The sequence below is a fragment of the Apostichopus japonicus genome, chromosome 4 (genome assembly GCF_037975245.1).
Source record: "Apostichopus japonicus isolate 1M-3 chromosome 4, ASM3797524v1, whole genome shotgun sequence".
NCBI lineage: Eukaryota > Metazoa > Echinodermata > Holothuroidea > Aspidochirotida > Stichopodidae > Apostichopus > Apostichopus japonicus.
This window is the reverse complement of record NC_092564.1, coordinates 12826285-12845831: the sequence shown is the minus strand read 5'-3', so window position 1 is coordinate 12845831 and position 19547 is coordinate 12826285. Positions and strand designations below refer to the sequence as shown.

At 35.4% G+C, this 19547-nt stretch overlaps 1 protein-coding gene across 8 annotated transcripts in view; it reads left to right on the top strand.

The window, feature by feature from the left end:
* Positions 1-19547, top strand: part of LOC139966486 (NADPH oxidase 5-like) — a 193466-nt gene that overhangs the window by 130900 nt on the left and 43019 nt on the right. For all 8 annotated transcript variants that reach the window (XM_071969541.1, XM_071969538.1, XM_071969537.1 and 5 more), the window contains one exon: positions 14361-14566. In XM_071969541.1, coding sequence (XP_071825642.1) covers positions 14361-14566 — 206 coding nt within the window. The remainder of the gene's footprint in view (positions 1-14360; positions 14567-19547) is intronic.

Genomic DNA, 19547 nt, shown 5'->3' with positions numbered 1-19547 from the left:
AAAAACAGCGGTAAAGTACAGACTTAACTTTGTCATACGATTATCGTATAAGATTCTTCTCAATCGTCATCTCGATAGCAACATGTCTGAAATATCATACCTTCTCAAAGTATTTGGTGGACCTAAAATTGTGTGAAACCATGGTAAAAAAAGCGTTTTCAGGTGGTAATTTCTGATAAGATGGTAAGCCATAATAAGAGGCGTTTTCAGATGGTCATTGGTTAGTTGAACTATTCCTATATCTTGTATTAGTATATTAAATTCTTTTAAAAATGAATCACGGAATGCTGACATGAAAAATAATAAACATACTGGGGAAAAACACAGACTTATTTAGGCTAGGGATTCGAATCGGTGATCTCCGGATAACAATGGATGCGTTCTATCCACGGAGCTTGAGGTGTGATATCTTGTTTCAGGTAATGTAAAGGCACTGTGGCGTCTGGCTGACACCTCCAGCAAAGAAATGACTACATAGGGATCGCCAAGAATATAAGGACTGGACAGATCAGTCGGGTAGTGGCCAGGACTTGTAATACTGAGGTCAATGGCTCAAATCCTGTTGTAGCCAAACATTTCTTTGCTGGCTTTCAAGTATATGAAGTCTAAGATTAAGTCTCAATCAAATTAATTTTGGGGTCATAATAAAAGGCAATATGTTTTATTAATGTAATTCGTACATTGTCATTAAATACTGTACACCAACATATACAGTGGAAACTTTGTTTATTATTTCATATTCCAAATCTATCCTCAAAACATGAGAGCATATTTCATGATACCCAGACCTGCAATGACTATATCCAGATGCAGAAGGTAATAAATTACCTTCAAGAAGGTTTTTCTTTAGAGATAAACGGGAAAGTCAAGTTTTATTTTTCACCAGTCTGGTTTTGTAAATACATCTTACAATGATTATTTCGTCTACAATTTGCAGGATGGTTGGCAATTTCTCACTTTCTGAATATTGTGCTAATTAAACACTTGCCTGTACAGGTGACAAGAGTTTTTTCTGGATATCAGATAAATTCAGCTGGGATTTCATCCACCTTGAACCAAATGCGCCGTACGCTACAGGATTAGAAAGGGAAAATGTTTTTCTTCCACGGAACTCTAGGGAAAATTCAGAAATATTTATGGACTCCCAGACGTAAGGAGTATTGACAATGACCTCAGTTCCAATTTTTGACTTGGCTGAGGGCTTCATTACGCCAGATGGCACTCTCAGGCTTGTTCCGTCAGAGAATTTTTTTTCGTAGTACAGAGTGGGAACAATAAGAATTATTCCTCTATATTGCACGATTAAACTTATGGATAATGGATGTTTTAAGCTGCGCGTTCTCGAGAGCGTTCATTCGCAGAACCGGTATGCCCCAGTGACTATGTATAGACCTGCTCTGGTTATTGATTGGCCTTCAGTAGTACATCAATGAATATGTATAAAAGTTCTGGGAAAGAAAGACATGAAAGCATTGACTATAAATTTGTGTTTGCTATTATAACACATATAGTATATTTCTCTGTCTAAAGAAATGAAAAATTCAGTATTGGCTTCAGAACATTTTGTACTGATGTAACCCCGTCCCCAATTTCGATTCCTACACATAGAAATGCATCTCTTTGACAAAACTTCAGTTTTGATGTTGCTGAAATTTTTCATTAAAATAAATCCATCTCGAATCCCCCCCAGTCTATGCTACCCTTCGATGTCCTCGTTATACCCCCTTTCTCCTTCCCCTCCCCCTACACATCCCCCCTTCCCCTTCTTTGTCCTTCCTGTCCCATCCTTCCCTTTCCCAGCTTAATTCAAACCGGTAATGCAGTGCTAATGGCTGTAACTTCAATTAACTTCGACTGATAACCCTCGTAGATTCAACTGTACTGAGTAAGAGATTAAGGCTGAATAATCTCATCAAATTATGTCATTGTTGAGTATACTTAATATACATACATATATACATACATACATATATATACAAATATATACATACATACATACATACATACATACACACATATATACACACACATATATATATATATATATATATATATATACATAAACACAGTGACACTCAACTATATACTCATTACGTGACAGTTATTCTCTCACTACGACTGCTACTATAACATGTAGCCCTATGTAGTATCTCTGATTAAAAAATTGCGTTCCAGCGACAGCTTTGACAGCGTTTATAATTCAATAATTCGTTGACAGAGTCATTTGGCATTACGGATCCCAATTTTGTTCCGCTTACCCCCTGTTGACCCCTTAGCCACCACGGTTATCAATATCTCCCCCCCCCCACCCTCCCCCTCCCCCATGTATACGCCAACGCTAGGCTGAAAAGAATAGCTCTTGTACAGCATATCTGCTTTGACATTGTACGCCATATAACAAAAATCTCTTACAAATTAAAAAGGAAATAAAATGACAATTTACCTTCCTTTGTTTTTAGTAATAATATGATAACATCAGTTCAAATAGACTTAATCAGATAAGTTTAGTAAGACCAGTCTTTTTTTGAAAGATTGACAAAGACTCAAACAGTATTAAAGATAATCTTTGTGGCTGCTATGAAAAATGTATGGATAACCAGAAGAAATGAGTTGAAAGAAAGAAAAACGACTCTCTTATGTTTAAATATTAAAAATTCGAAATTGAACTGTCAGCTAATATAGCCTTGATGTACAACTGAAGAAAATGCACCTTAAACTGATGACCTGTCAGAACGCCCATGGATGACAGGCTCGGCCAAATTTCAAGTGGTTTTGACGACACGTATATATTTTGGCCTATAGGGCAAGTATGAATTATCCACACTTTTTACGAGCAAAGGAAACATCGAGTGTTGTACGTTGTTCTTTATCTATTGTATATTCATGCTAAATATTTCAAAATCAGACAGTGACGAGAGGTTTCTTGTGGACATACTTAGGCCTTCTCTATTTTCAATTTTTATTTTATCTCAATGTTATAAAACAGTTTCCTTTGTGAAGGATTCACCCGTATGTCTATCTACAGTAAAACTATCAAACATACCGGGAAAATTGCACAACAGTAGTTACAGTATGTAGTCAACAAACCCAACAACCATCAGCAACTGATGAATGTATAGTGTGATAAATTGTACGGAAGCGCAAAAGGGACGTGAGCTTTATCATGATTTGAGCGACTGATATAGAGACGCGATTAGAAATTCGTTTGCATTAATCGCAAGTATATGAATCTTTAACTTCTTCTTCTTTGCTTAAACCCCTGGTACTCAAAACTTCTTTTTTCTTGGAGGGGATACAGTGCCAGAGCCAGTATAAGTGCATGAACAAATATGAAACGTGCCCGGAAAATATTAAAATAGTGTATTCTCATTTTCATTATATACTGAATGAAAACCGAAGAGTACCAACAATGGGAGGGGTGTGGGGTGACATAATTGTCCTCGGGCCTGATCTGACTCGCGACGCCTGTGATTTATATTTGCAAACGAGTTCAAAATAAAGGAAATTTGTTTATGTAAATATAGAATATGCTGTGACTGATAATGATATGCATCAAAAGGTAAATGGTTTCTTGTTATCATTTATCCTGCTTTCAAAAGTGACGATAAGTTCCTTTACAATATGCTCGAACTAACCATTTTAATACCCATAACAACAGCATCGTATAACATTAGATATTTAGAAGCAAAAACACTTAATGCTCGGTGATGCCATGTTATCAAACTCTTTTCCTATATGTTTATGGTTTCCTTTAACTAAAGACATCAGTGTGAATACTAACACGATTCTCCCTATGTCATTTGTCGCGGTGCCCGCGGTGAACTCTTCACTTTGTGCTCTTGATTCACATGGCGACCTTAACCGTCAGTACCAGCAGTAAAATGACCATCTAAAGCTTTCACGACAGGTTACAGGCTTTGAATACCACTCAAAGGTAGCCGTAACCTGCCCTTGTTTATATTTCCATTGGGACCAACATATGAACAAATCAAGTGTGTCGTGGGTGGGGCCTTCACTTCATATTTTATCACTATAAGACAAGATGCGACAGTGGGCATCGTTTAAACTATAGGTTTACGAAAACAATAAATAGAGTCCATATTCGTACAATGCCCCTTGTTCGATGGCTCCAGGGTTTATCATTTATGATTACAAATATTGAATGAGAAAACAAACAACATTGCTCAACGCAAGCAAGAACATGAACGAGAAGATATATTTATATATTATAAAAGCTGTCATTATTGAAATCATTGCATATATTTATAACGTGCGCAGATTATAACAGTGTTAAATATATCGCGACAAACTCCAATATGAACTGGACGGAATAATGACAGGTTGATGATAAGTTAAGATATTTAGACCACATGTGTACTTAGCTTTCACACTGTTGTATGGGACACTGCTGATAGACTGACGTAAACCGTTTATACAATACTTTACTCATTTGTCTGATAGTGTGACTGATTAACCTATACGAATGCAGGTATTTTTTTCTGTAGAATTCTAAAGTAGTATTTAATTGACCGAATTCAACATTTTGAATGGACTATATTAAGTTCATGAAGACGTGTTTTATCAGATTCACTTTATTGCCCCAAGTTGAACTTAGAAAGGGAAAAATTAAAAGGAAACACACGAACGAAAAAAATCTATCCTTTTGGTCAATTCCCAAGAAACAAATCACTCCAGCGGCATACTTTGATCTTATAATTTATTTAACTATTCCTGAACCAATCTACCAACATGTTTTACTTACTTAACCGTTAAGATAACATATATAATTTCATCCCTCCATATTGAGCTCTTAGAAAAGATTAGGCACCCATTTAAAGAGATAAAGTTACTAAAGTAGCAAAATGCCTTCCACTTATATATTCCTTAGGATTAAAATATATATTCCTAGAGCAGTCTGAACCTAAGGTTACTGTCAACGGTTATGTGAGTGGACATTTTAATGGCGAAATTGAACAAGAGAAAATGCTTTGCATTGATTTATATGAAGAGGTTGATAGGAAGGTCAAAATCTGTCGTTTTGGTTTAACCATAACACCCTTTCACTAATTGTACTTTTTCCGAAAGTTCAAGCTTATTTCACGATTCGGGATTTGGGTTCCAAATTTGTCATTTATTGAGGAAATATACTCTGTTCGGTAAACACATATAAATATACACGTATATGCGCATCATATATTCACAAAGGTGAGTTAACAGAGCTAGACGTTCTAATTTCCCCCATTTTTATTATAAAATTAAAACAGAGCAAGCGGAAGTCTGCAGAAGTCTCCCATTACCCCACTGTCACGTGACTCCTTTAGGTGATTGTCATATATCTCTGTGAAAAAAAACATGTGCTTGTCTTAGATCTGGTTAACGTAATGGCGCAATTATCCCAAATTCTGGCAATTAAACGACTTCTCGAGATCATAGGAGGTGTTTAGTCGTAGAATATACCAAGATCGGATGCTGGGTCGGTTTGAATAGGATACTCCTTCGTAAACGTCTACATGTTTCTTCAAAGCTACATAATTTGTCGAAGCAAGCCTTAGTTTGATAATATTAGACCTGTAATAACTTACCACATAAGCAGTGGAAGTTTGTCCGCCCTATGCAAATAAGTGCGAGAAAGCAAACTTCTAATTTGACTCTCAAATTGCACGATCGAAAATATTTTGTTGTCTCTGTTCAACAGATTTACTGATTATAAATTATTTAAAAGATTAAAATCATTTATCAGTTGTACAAGGCTTCCAAAACCTACCACGGTAGTTTAGAGTCGCAATCAATTTTAATAAATACCAACGAAGAATAGATGTTACGTAATTCCACATTAATATACGACACATTTAATCATTCAATTCTGTCAAAGTGTAGCTTGCCATGGATGTTTACCCCCCGTGGTCATAAGCACTTTTCTGACGAGCACCTTCTATAGCTATTCGTCTAAAACAGAGCGGTCAAAAACGATCCCATTTTGCTCGTCCTCACATCGCGTGTCACTCAGTTTATAATAAGACAACTCTCGGACGTTTCAGATGGATGACGTCACAAGCGACACTTAACGCTTGCTGTAGTGTTAATATATACAACTTAATACAACGCTGAAAGGTCGCATGGCAGAAGCCATATCTTATGATTAGGCTACTTTGTACGTCTAAGTTATATGATTTCATCAATTTGAAAGAAGAAAATTGACAGGAATTGTATCAGTTTGCTTTTTAAGAAAACATTAGTTAGCTTATAAATGTGGTAAATTGTAGACGTTTTTACTATATTATGTGTACAACTGACAAATTCAAATATTGGGTCGATCAATCAATAATCCTAAATAGGTCTTGTAAGAAATCATTGAACGATATGTGAACGCTTAGACTTGAATATTAAGTTCAGCATTTCTAAGGAAAGAATTAACTACAGCATATAGTTTACATTATACGAGAGCTGTGTGTTGTGGATATGTGCGTTTAAGGAGTCGCAAAAGCGCCAAGTTTATCATATATGTGCGTTTAAGGAGTAGCAAAAGCGCCAAGTATATATCATATAAATTAAAGTAGGTGTGTATTCCACGACTCGACACGACACGATTTCTACAGACAAGGAATCATGTCGTTTATACACAAACATCCACTCAATGCTCCAAAGGAATTTTCTCAATTCACATTCCAAAGTTGTCACTTGATTAACGTCGAATTTAGTCTACTCTAAACTAACAACAATAATTATACACATAACTAGCAACCTTGAACATCAATTCGGATGACGACACAAGTTAAGTCACTATATATATACCAGTTACCTGTACAAAAGGTATAATTGCAAAACACACTGATCCTACTCTCTACAAATTTATGATAAATTGTTTACAAACAACGATTGATTCATGACGTTGTAGTCATCAGACGTAGCTTCCGACTAAGGTCAATCATACCCATGTATCATTGTATACGTAGAATCCGTACAGCTGGCTGTAAATTTGAGTATGATGCACATAGCTGTGTGAAAAGAAAGACAAAAATACATTTATAGATATCATTGATAAATCGTTAACTCAGTATATATATGTGAATCCTCTTTTCCTACTTATTCTGAAATTTCCTCTTCGACCGATTAAATCAAAAACTCCATTTTCTGTAACATGTATCTTTTCCATCAACTTTCATTTTTATTTAAGTCCTAAAGAGCTATAAGGTTGTGGTTTATGTTGTATAAGGTTGCACCGAGGAATTATAAACACATCACATATTATGCTGCTCACACGGAAGAATATATCTAATGTTACACTGGATCAATACGTTTCCATATAGACTCATAATCTCCTTAAGGGTATATACTTACAAGTTCTTTGTTACTTTTGGTACTTCATATCAATAGCCAATAATCGCTACTAGTGAAGGAAAATTTATATGGCCTAGATAATCACAACTTCATCGGTTAACTCGTTGAAGGAAATGGAACTCGGATTGCTTTCAGGGATGAAACGTGACGTTGAAAAAAATAGTAAAATGTATCTGAATTATCGTGATTTTTTTTTTTTTGGTCGTGATAAAAATTTGCATTGATTTGATATTTATGACACATGGCAAGAAAATAATATATAGTAACGATGAGAAAGAAGATGAACAGGAAATGAAGCGTCCTTCAAACTGCAAAGCGAAATGATTTGCGTGTATTAACCACTACAAGGTCATCACTGCGCAAACTTCAGTCCTTTTGTATAGGTTCGCAGTTAAAACACTGTGTAAATATGAGGGATCAGGGGGCTAATGAATAAATGAAAATTTTATCACTTTTTAGCTTGTTTGTCTTCAAAGTTAATCTTCTTTTTGGAAACTGTTAAATCGTGTCAATGATGGATTCAGAACGAAATAGAGATAGCTCAGCAATATTACTCAGAAACGTGACTGTAATTTTTACAAATAAAATCGACATTTTAAATTATATGTCCATTTCAGGGTTTTGGCGATTGCTCGTTTGTCATTTTTAGTTGGTGTGTACGAAGATTGGTTGGTGTGTTCGTCCGTGCATTCTGGTTTTTAGTTGGTGTGTACGAAGATTGGTTGGTGTGTTCGTCCGTTGACTGATTGCTTGCATAAACTAGGATCTGTTAGTAAACTCTATAGATATGGTATAACCAGCTTCCCCCGCTAGTTTTAATATCACGTTAATATTAAAATATGACATTCTCGCAACCTGGAACATGTGGAATGTTTAACCCACCTGCATTCCTCACATAGATTTGCAATGACATGCAGGGTTAACAAAATTATCTTAAAACAAAAGAAAAAGAATTACATGCAGGAAAGAGTAATGATTTGACGATTGCTTCAGATGAATTAATCAGCGTATAATAGCAAGCCTTAATATTGCAAACGTTTGTTTTTCGCCCCTCTTTCATAAACACACCAATTTCAAATTGATTAATATTTTAACCTATAAAGACCTTATCCATGCACTCACAACCACAGTATGGTTTAAGTCCCCATCGAGAGGCTCAGCGAGGACATTTGTTTTACACTCTGTTAATGTTGTTATAATATCAATGTCCACCCCATGGTGTTAAGCATTATTAAACTTAATTATACGTGTCAAGTGAGGACCGTCAATCACTGTTCTAGTCGCGCTCTGTTGACGTTGAATTAAACTTGTCCACGATAGTAAACACTCGGATGAGGAAAGTCAGCTGTTCGCACAATCTAACATTCCTTAACACGTTACCTCATACTATAAAGACTTTCATATCAGAAGTGAATGTTAAGTGTGGGTTCATTGTGATCTTAAAGCAGTATTCAGACAATTGTGTCCCTCAATTCGAAGTTTCTTTTTGGGCCTGAAATTTCACTTAACGCAAAAGCGAGAGAGTTTCCCTTTCCCTGATACGGTTCTAATTTGTAAAAGGTGAAGAAATATAGTCAAAACAAAAATTCATATCTTAATAGACCTAGCATAAATTAACAATGTTAATAGTTAAATGGTGTGGGACTTAGCCTGAAACTAATCTCTCTTTTTTTTTATTATAATTTTAGTGAATATTTAAATACAAATTTGTATATAATAAAAGCTTAGATAAGGTTTTGCATGATACAGTATATCCTATGCAGTTTTATCTGTGTTCTCCTTGATGTTGACATAAAACCATAGCTGCTGTTTCTACGTCACACAGAGGGGAGCAGCAGACTAAACAAACTCCTGTCGATTGGTCTTGTAAATAGGTACCATGTCAAGCAAACATTGTATGCACACGTCATGTGGTTTGTGTGATTAATCAATACAGATCCGGCTTACCAGTACCTCTAAGATTGTATTTGTTTTATTATTATTTAGTATATCCGGAAGCCATTGTATTAGTGGTTTTTTTTTATTTACTTCAATAAACACCATTTTTTAACGATGGAAATGGAATATAAACAGACAAAAGATTGGGGGGGGGGACGGCCTATCAAAGGATTTCATTTTGATGGCTGTGTTATTTGATATATTGATTTCACTAACCCACTTCCCCGCCCCTCTTGATACAAAGTTTAAATTTTTCAGTTTAGGCAGTTTTTACTTGTAGTAAGGGTATATAACAATATGAATACAGGTACAAGTACAAATCCTATCAGAATGACTAGAACGATTACAAGGCTGAATGTGAGTACGTTACTGTATTGTACTAATACGTATACGCTTGTACACAATAACCCGAGAGTACAAGTGAGGTCAAATCCATGAGGACGAATAAAATAACTATGAAATAATACGAATCATACAAATTTGAAAAACATTAATAATACTTTGGCTTTCTACTAAATCGTATAACTTATGGGTTACACCGACATCAGACATGATGGCTCAAAGTTACGTTTGTGTGTGTGTATGTGCGTGCGTGTGTGTGTGTAAATACTTCTTTCCTATAGCATTTGAAACTAGGCTTTGATGCCAGATGTTATAAGCTAAAAACCTCTTTTTAATCTGAAGATTTGGTTCGGTACAAATAGATCTGAGCTTTTAACATTATTGTACATCACTTTAGAAGCTGAAAGCCTTCAGAGTGGTTTATTACATCGGAATGCACTATTACTATTATGCTTCAAGTGCGCATAAACCCTACCAACAGCGATGCCATTTCAGCTTAGAGGGGGTATAAATTTCACCCTAGGGCTTACGCGACGTTTATTAATCCACAATTCTATGCATTTTTTTAAGCTTTCTGAACGAATTGAACTTCAGAATGCACTGCTATTCAGCCCATAACGTGACTTAACGATGACACTAACTTGAAGATATTTTCATTAAATCGTTTGTCTTTTGGCAAAACCCGAGGACTTGCTTATGTTGCATCTTCTTCTTTTTTATCCAAACCAGGACGATTTAGTTGAAATTAGCTGATTTATTCAACAGGTAAGGTGTCAAGATTATACAAGCTAGCTTTAACGAATCAAATGCCTGCAGCATCATTTCATGTTCAATGTATGTGTCCTTTACACTGTCTCGTCTGTGACGGATTCAATTATTTAAGCCTTACTGATGAGTCGTATCCCATAAGAGAAATCAAGTCTTATGGCGACACGAGGTGTATAGCATTTCATTGGCTCGTGGGCTTTGCTTAATTAAACAAAAAAACTATATGTACCCTCAGATTGGTTCGTTTGTATCGGTTACGCCAAGTTGACTTTAAGCGGTCACAAGAAGGTTCACAAGTTTCGCGGGTCAATGTAGCCAGTAACCGTGCTATATAGTTTAATATAGTTAATCTTTCCTTAATCTATAGCTACGAGTTAATCCCTGGGCTGTTATCTTCCGGATGAACAAAAAAGTGGGGAACTTAAGTCGCCAAACAAATCTTTTAAACTCTTCATATTTTATAGATTTTCCCTGATCGAATATCACATTTTCGAGAGAAGAAAAAAAATCAAATCGTAAAACATTAACGCGTGAGTTTTTGGTTGGTCGCAATCCATTTGCGACAAACATTCCCCTTAGCATACATATAGTTCTTGAAGTATATGCAGACGGGAGACAAGAACGGGAAAAAAAACTGAGCGATGAGGTAGTGTACGCTTTCATAACTGAAAAGAAAAGGACAGTGAGAAAGTGGCAGAGATATAAACTGAAAGAAAGGAGAGAAAAGAAGGAGACGGAATCAAAGAAATTCAACGTCACGAATGACGTTATCAGATACCATAAATCTGTTGAAAAGTTATACCTGGTAGAACAGTGAAAGTTTGAAGAAATGAGAGACCAATGATGATTTATAGTTAATTACATTGATGGGTTTTTTGACGATCGTGGGTAAAAATATTTGCACAGACAAAACTTGTGAGATTAATAGACTAGGTTGGGGGAATGGTATGTAAAGCCAAAGAAATGCAACAGATGAAAGGTCAAATGACGTACCATTTTATGTCTCTAAAATGGCGACGAAGTCTATATATGATAATAGTGTGGAGGAGGAGGACACATGTCTATGGTTTATGTTACCGTATATACTGTATATATATATATATATATATATATATATACAGTATATATATATATATATATATACCGTATATATATATATATATATATATATATATATATATACATATATATACATATATATATATATATATATATATATATATATATATATATACATATATATAATATATTTCCTACGTAGTTATATGGGCGTCTGGTTATTTAAATACGTCAAACGGACAATTAACTCCCACCTAATTATGAAAATGGTTGGAGAATCCTCTTCAAGAATAACTATATATTTTTTATCTTTAATGTGTGGGTAGAAAAAAATAAACATACTTTCTCGAGAAGTAACATAGTTTGATGTTATAATTCAAACTTGAAATAAAAAATATATATAAATTTCATAAAACCACGTGACTGTGTGCGTTTGTACGTGTTGGGGGGTGGGCCTCTCTTATTTACAAGAGGCGCTATTCTAAATTATATAAATTGTATATATATATATATATATATATATATATATATATATATATATATATATATATGTATGATATACCATATGATTAATGACAAACGAAACAGTCATTTTATGACTCATATACCAATACGCCGAATATAGCATGATGTCATCACAGTCACTGATCAGTGATAAAATGCTAAGTAATAAACAGGAGAAGCATATGCAGGGTAGATTAATTATTACTGTGTATTTAATGAAAACCCATCGCTGGTATATATGAAAATTTACTTCCTTTCTTTTGTCCCCTTTTCTTGTTAAATAAAATTGATTTAGTCATATTTTTCACTTCGTTGTGGAACTAGCATGCAATGCCATTTAAAAATGTAATTTTTATGTAATTTTTCAATGTTGTGTATACATGCTATACAGAACTATATCCGTTGATGTAATAAACAAACCTCAATAGAAAATTAAAGTGAGATTTTTTTTTCGAGAGATAGAGAGAGAGTTCACTGCCAATTCAAATTGTTGCAAAAGCCCTTGATTTATTTGTCTGACAACTCCATTAAGGCAATTGCAATATATACTATATAGTTTTCATACTACCGTTATTGCTTTGAAGGAAGTTTCCTCCATTTGATGAAGAAAGAAAGAAAAAATACTTAAATTGAGCGACGTCATTTAATTGCCTCGCGTGAATGTTCATGTCGTTTTATATGATTTAATTGCCCTTTGATTGTTTGCGAGTTCGGAACATGACATTTTTTACCCAATGGAATACGGATTAACCTACTTCTTTTTTGCCAGTATACGTGAATGACCATTTCTCTACTCTCTATGACATTGTCACGAGAGAACCATTAATAACTTACATCACTGTGAAATGAAATGTCGCGGCAAATAGGGGAGATACTAAACTATATAGCTCCAATGATAGCCTTTATTTATAGCTCTACGAGGTCTGGGAGACTATTAATGTATACGGGGGTGAATGTGGCAGTAACGAATTGGGACTAAGGCGTCGTCATTTTAAGCAGGGTGTTTCAAAAGACATGCTTTCAGTAGCCAATTTAAAAATGAAAAGAACACATCTGCAATACGCCATACAGTCACTGGCGGATCCAGGGCCTTTGTTTGGGAGGGGTCAAAGTGGCATTAGAGTGATGTGGAGGAGGGGTCTAAGGGGAGGGGGTGCCCCCCTCCCCTTTGGAAAATTTTCTATTGCTGAATGCCCTCAGATGCAATTTGGTGCGATGTACAATGGTGATGTTAATTTACTTCTAAAAAAAATGTTTCCCAGGTGTAATTTTCTAAAATATTTATAAAACAAAGTTGGCATCATCTTTCTCAAGAAATTTTATTTCTCATAGGTTATAAATTTCTTACAACCAGCCTGTAACTGCAAAATGGTGTTAAACTGTAAATCCTCATGCCTCTCGATTTTTTTTAATTTCCGATCATATGATTTAGCGGATGTTCGAAAACACTTTTTGGCTCACCTTTGGGGGGCCATGGCCCCCCTTGGCCCCCCCCCCCCTTGGATCCGCCAGTGCATACAGTGTTAGCTCGTTATAACAATTCGCGCTTACGTTTTTCTGTTTCTAAGAGGTTTTGGAAAAGTGCCGTTATTCTTTTTGAAAGAAAGGTAGACTTTGTAGAGATGATAATGTACGACCGATACCTCTGACCCTGTCAGCCCCTTGCCCTTCCCTCTACTCTACACCACATTCATGCACCCGTCTGTTGGAGGTATAGTATCGGCATGCTAATGTATATAATGAATAAATTGGTATTTATTCAACTAAGTTGAAAACGAACGTTTTGCAAATGTGCCATTGGAAACGTATTTGTCTCCTATAGGAAACAGACAGGAGTTGGGAAGGCGATCTGGCGGGGGGGGGGGGGGCGGGCGGAGGGCCGGAGCGGAAGGGGTTAGTGGTAGGAACTTAGACGGTATTTTAGCGAGTTTCACTCTTTCAACATTGTCTTACATTTTCTAACTTGTTACTAAATCACCCTTAAGTTTCTGCGTTTGTTAGGCTTTATTATTCCGAAGTAGGTTTAATGTGTTAAGACGACAAGTATGGTACACCGCGAGATGATTTTGAAAAGAATTTTTTAACAGTATTACTCTTTGAAACGGTTTACTGCTACTTAGTGGTTTTGAAGTAAAATAGTTATGCAAGAAAATTCCACTCGTTATCTTTCCTCCTTGCTACCAACATATCCGTGTGCAGTTGTTTCATAAAGTCAATATGTGTACCATTCGATTGGCTATTGTTATCATTAATGATAGCTGAAGTCAACTGCCTATTGATTTGGTAAATAGGACATTGTAGTATTGAAGACAAAATGTTTTTGCTAATATGTAAGTCAATATGATGTTTATTGAAAATCTCTTGCATTTCAAAACCTTTTGTTTTTCTTTTCATTTTCCTTAACATCAAAGCGCCGCGAGCTGGTTGAAGCCCCCTATAAAGAGACAGGGCCAGAAGAGCCTGCTTCCCCGGTATCTTACCTGGAGGTACATACACAACAACTCAAGAAAGCTACTTTTTCTGCTCATCTACTTCTTCGTTAATTCAGTGCTATTTGGAACAAAGTGTTACGAAGTACGTTCTTATACTGAAAACAACAATTGGTGCCTTGCGATTGGTAAGAAAATATTTGTCATCTCTCGTAGTTTAATATGCCTACATGTTGTATGTTTTGATTGATTGATTGATTGATTAACCATTTAGCTGATTTATTGATTGACTGACTGTATGGTTTGATCGATTGCGCGTTTGATTAACTGAAAACACAGAATGATTGTTTGACTGAAAGGCAGACTGATTTATGGCTGAATTGGTTGATTGACAGACAAACAGACATATTGACTGACAGACCGACTGACAGACTGACTGACAGACTGACTGACTGACAGACAAACAGACATACAGACTGACTGACTGATAGACAAACAGACAGACAGACTGACAGATTGACTGACAGACAGACAGACAGACTGACTGACAGACAAACAGACAGACTGACAGACAGACAGATTGACAGACTGACTGACTGACAGACAGACAGACAGATTGACAGACAGACTGACAGACTGACTGACTGACAGACTGACTGGCTGACTGACTGACTGACTGAATGACTGACTGAATGACTGACTGACTGACTGACTGACTGACTAACTGACTGACTGACAGACAGACAGACTGACTGACAAAAAGACCGACAAAGATACTTTTGGACTGCTTGACTGCTTGATCGATTGATTGTTGGATGGATGAATGGCTAATTTTCCTAGTTTTATTTTCCTACTTCAAATTTTGCTCTTTCTGCCTTCATTATCAGAAATGAAACCCAGCATACCACGAGGATAATAAACGTTAGCAGCAAATTTTTGTATTGAGTGTATAATTCAAAATTAATTTAAAATCATTGTACATCAGCCCTTTAGAATTTTTCACCCTGTATCACGTGATCACGTGATCTGATGTTATGGCATGACACCATTGTTAACTTACAGTAAATGAGTTCTACATCTTTTAAACTTAAAGCAGTTCTTGTCGTTTATACCGCAGACCTATAACAAGTCATGATAAAGGTTGACCAGCGAGCAGTCCTAAATATTTCATCAGAAAAGACAATTTCCCATAATAGTTTAAATCATTTGTAAAATAGCCAATCGGATAGTTTCAAATGTTTAACTTTGCTCCACCATATTTCAATATTTTTGACCAATCACACAAGATCAACTACATTTCTAATATATCGAAAAAGATTTTTTTTTAAATCTCCTACTATCAACCCAAGCTGCTTTACTGTTTAATTAATAGCACCTTATTAGATTGATTAATTTGATTTCATAAACGGTGTGACGTCACGCTATGTGTTTGATTAAATCGAGGGTAGTGTACACCTTTATATGCATTTCATACAAAAATAAACAATATTTAAATTTACCATATTCTGATATATGAAAACCCTAAAACATGAAACTTCTAATTTAATGTTCAACTCAAGAGTAAGTTTTATTCCATAAACCATTTTTTTAATTCTAATTTAAGGTATTAAATCTATCAGATTGATTTCAAACATACCATTTAGCTTTTGACTTATATGTGTACTCCTGTGTTACTTAACCACCCTTGCCCTCATAAACACCACGGACGAAAACTTTACTTGGTGAGTTAATTCTTCTTCTTCTTCTTTTTTTAGAAGATGTTGAGACTTTAATTTTCTTGAAAGTATATCAAAAACTTGACAAACTTAACACGTATACGTTACACTGATTAAGCATTGATTTTGTTTGAGTTTTCTATTAATACGGTTTTAGTCACCCTGTCCAATCATTTTAAGCCATAATATGACATTAATCAATACAGGAAATGATGTAGGGAGTTTTTCTTATATATTCTTTATTTTTCTTCAATAAATCGTTTCCTAACTGATAGTTATATATCTGTTTAAACTTCAATATAGTTAAAGTGCATTAACATTTTCAACAGAAGTTAAAAGGAGACACAATACTTACCCGACCTGTTTTTTTTAGCTTACCTTTATCCGTTTCATTTTAGAATGCAAACAACCACGTGGTGTCAAATGATGAAATTACAATCTCATATATTAATGAACAAATATATATAAATTGCATATGGTTTTCGTGCGATTTTGGCGATAACATTATTAATATACCTATTATTAAATATTTGTTTATCTGTCTAGGTGCTAACGTTGGTAGTCCAGACAACATCACATACGAATTTTCAACTTATAATGAAACAAATTCTCTAAACTACGAAGTGGTGTTAAAATGTGGCAAGCACTGACTATTACGTATTGACGTAATGATTATGTTTACCTAATCGGCCCGTTACTATCATGCCAGGGCCTTTTTAACACTGTAACCTAACGGAGTGGGGGGGGGGAGCCGACTGTGAGGCCCCTCCAGTGGAACAGTTACCTTACCCATCACCGTCTGGTACCTTAAAGTGAGGATGTTTATTTTTATAGAAAAGTGAATAATTTTCTTTTATTTACAAATCTGGGTCAAACTTCCTCATTGTTTAACTTATCTCCCTACATGTAATGTAAAGGGAGATGAGATATTGTACTTCACCCAAACCTCAGAAATGTGCGGAAGTGTGGGGTGTGTGAGTAAAAAAGAGCAAAAAAGTGTGTTACGAACTCCTCCTATAGACCGTAAGTCCGATCAAGTTAAAACTTGGTAGGTATAGGTACCTGACCATGAAAAACCATGCCTGTGTGACTGGTGACGTCATAGGTCAAGGGTCAAATATTCCCAAAACAGCTTTGTAGCCATTACGTTGGAAAACGTCATTATGCCACAAGATATGTGGAGAATAATGGGGCAGGTTTAAAATATTACTTTATGTGGGTTTTAAGGGTCGAAGTCAATGAAGGTCAAAGTTCAAATTGACCTAAATTGTTCGTAAGAAAATGTGTAGCGAACTCCTCCTAGTCCGAAAGACCGATCAAGTTCAAACTTCGTGCCATTTAAACTCGCCCCTGCGTGATCGATGTGGTCAGATGTCAGAGGTCAAAGGTCAAGAAACTTAGAAATGGAAGAATGAAGTTCTCCAAACTTAAAAAAAATATTTATAGAAATGGAATTTGTGAAAGTTTTGTTTGGTCAGGACCGTTTGAGCAAAACAGGTAAAAGCTAGGTATATGTCCTGCATCATGCGGTAGGGCCACCTTCAACCCCCCCCCCCCACCACCACCACCCAATATGCAACCAGAAAGGTTTTCGACAATCGATGAATTAAAAAAATATATATTATGAAATAAACTTCTCAATCCCAGCCGCAGAGTCGCTACGTTCCTGCAACTGTTTTCTGATCTCGTTACTGCACTATCTGTGTTTCCTTCTGTCTCTCATTTCATTTTATGTAAATGAACGTGTGTCATTGATTTCCGAGATTGTTAAATATTAGACATGTAGACTAGAATTTCATTTCCAAATCAAATAAACAGATGTGTAAGCACGATGATTATCTTCCTTACTTTCTTACTTTATGAATTTTATAAAGTAAGAAATAACTAGAAAGAAACGGTATAATCTACGTCTCAAATTAAACGAAATGAAACTCTTATGAATTTCACATAAGAACATCTGAATCTATGATTAGAACTCAAAGAAGAACTCATTTCGTATTTTCGTCTTCTACGTATTGTGAAAGCAGACGGTTATACGTTTAACATTTGGTAATTCACAGCTAACTTTTACTAAAAGCAAAAACAAACAAAAAACAGCTTCTCTTTCTAAAATGCAATACATAATTTGACAAATTAGACGTAAATCCTTTACTGTGTAAGGTAAATAGGAAGCTACATGCATGATATTGCTAGCAACAGCCTAATAATAAACGCCCATCTTTCAGAGCACCGGGTAAAGCGTGTCTTTGAACTAAAACAAATATATATATATATATATTTATATTTATTTAGTACAGAGGTGTTCTTTTCTAGGTATTTTATTAAAAGTAGAATTTCAAATTATATTCAAGTCAGTTTTGAAACATTGGTTAGCCAAATTTTCTGTGACAAACAAATTATTTTATATCTGGTAGAACAATAGACGGCCGAAAAGGAATAGTACGATTATCACAGAAGGCAATGTTGCATAGTATACACATGCAGGGGTGTAGACAGACCTCTGCTTTCACGGGGGGATGCTTGTCTAGGTGAGGGGGGGGGGCAGATATATGACATGTCATAAAATAATTAAGATCTGTTTCCTGACAATTGTTTGGGGGCCTGACAGATAATTTGGAGCCTGACAGATTATTGTGGGTCTGTTCTCCCCCTTTTTTCGAAAAAGTGCTTGAAAATTACAGAACGTTGAGAAATATAATACATTGGTTCACTCAATATCCCTAGCATTAGTTTACTGAATTTCCTCAAAAAGAATCTTGGTAAATTGCAGACGAAAATGCAGGAAAACCGTACCTCCATTAGGGTATGAGTCCTAAACGAGATGATTTAATCGATCGATTCACTTTGAATCCATCATAATATGTTCCTCTCTGTTTAGCATTGTTATTTCGTAAGAGGAGATGCCACCGTTCAGTACTCACGTACATTTAGAAACAACAAACCAAAACACACACACACATACACATACACCTACATTATATGAAGTTAACATGCTACCGTTACATGGTTGCATAATGCCAGTCGTAATGGAAACTATCCATCATAATTTGCGATTCCATTAGGATATTTACTTCAATTTTGTAAGGGAAAATGAGAGAGGGTAAATATCCATTCCATCCATAATAAATTTATGTTTGTTTACAGTCAATTTCGAAATATGATCTAGCATATACCATGCAACTACTCCTCAATACATTATTGAAGTTGAATTGATTCCATTTGGTTTATTTTATAGTTTAGTATTACCCACACCGTCTTCTAATACGTTTTCATTGTATCTGAAAACCTTCGCCTTCTTTAATGGGCCTTGCCGTGAAATGTTAACAAAAGGATGTTTTTATTAACTTGGCGACAGAGCATAGATAATTGGATTATTGGAGACATTTTCCACACTAATGTACCGTATGTTTTGTTTTGGATGCTGCGTTAAATTTGGATTATTTTGCATTATAAT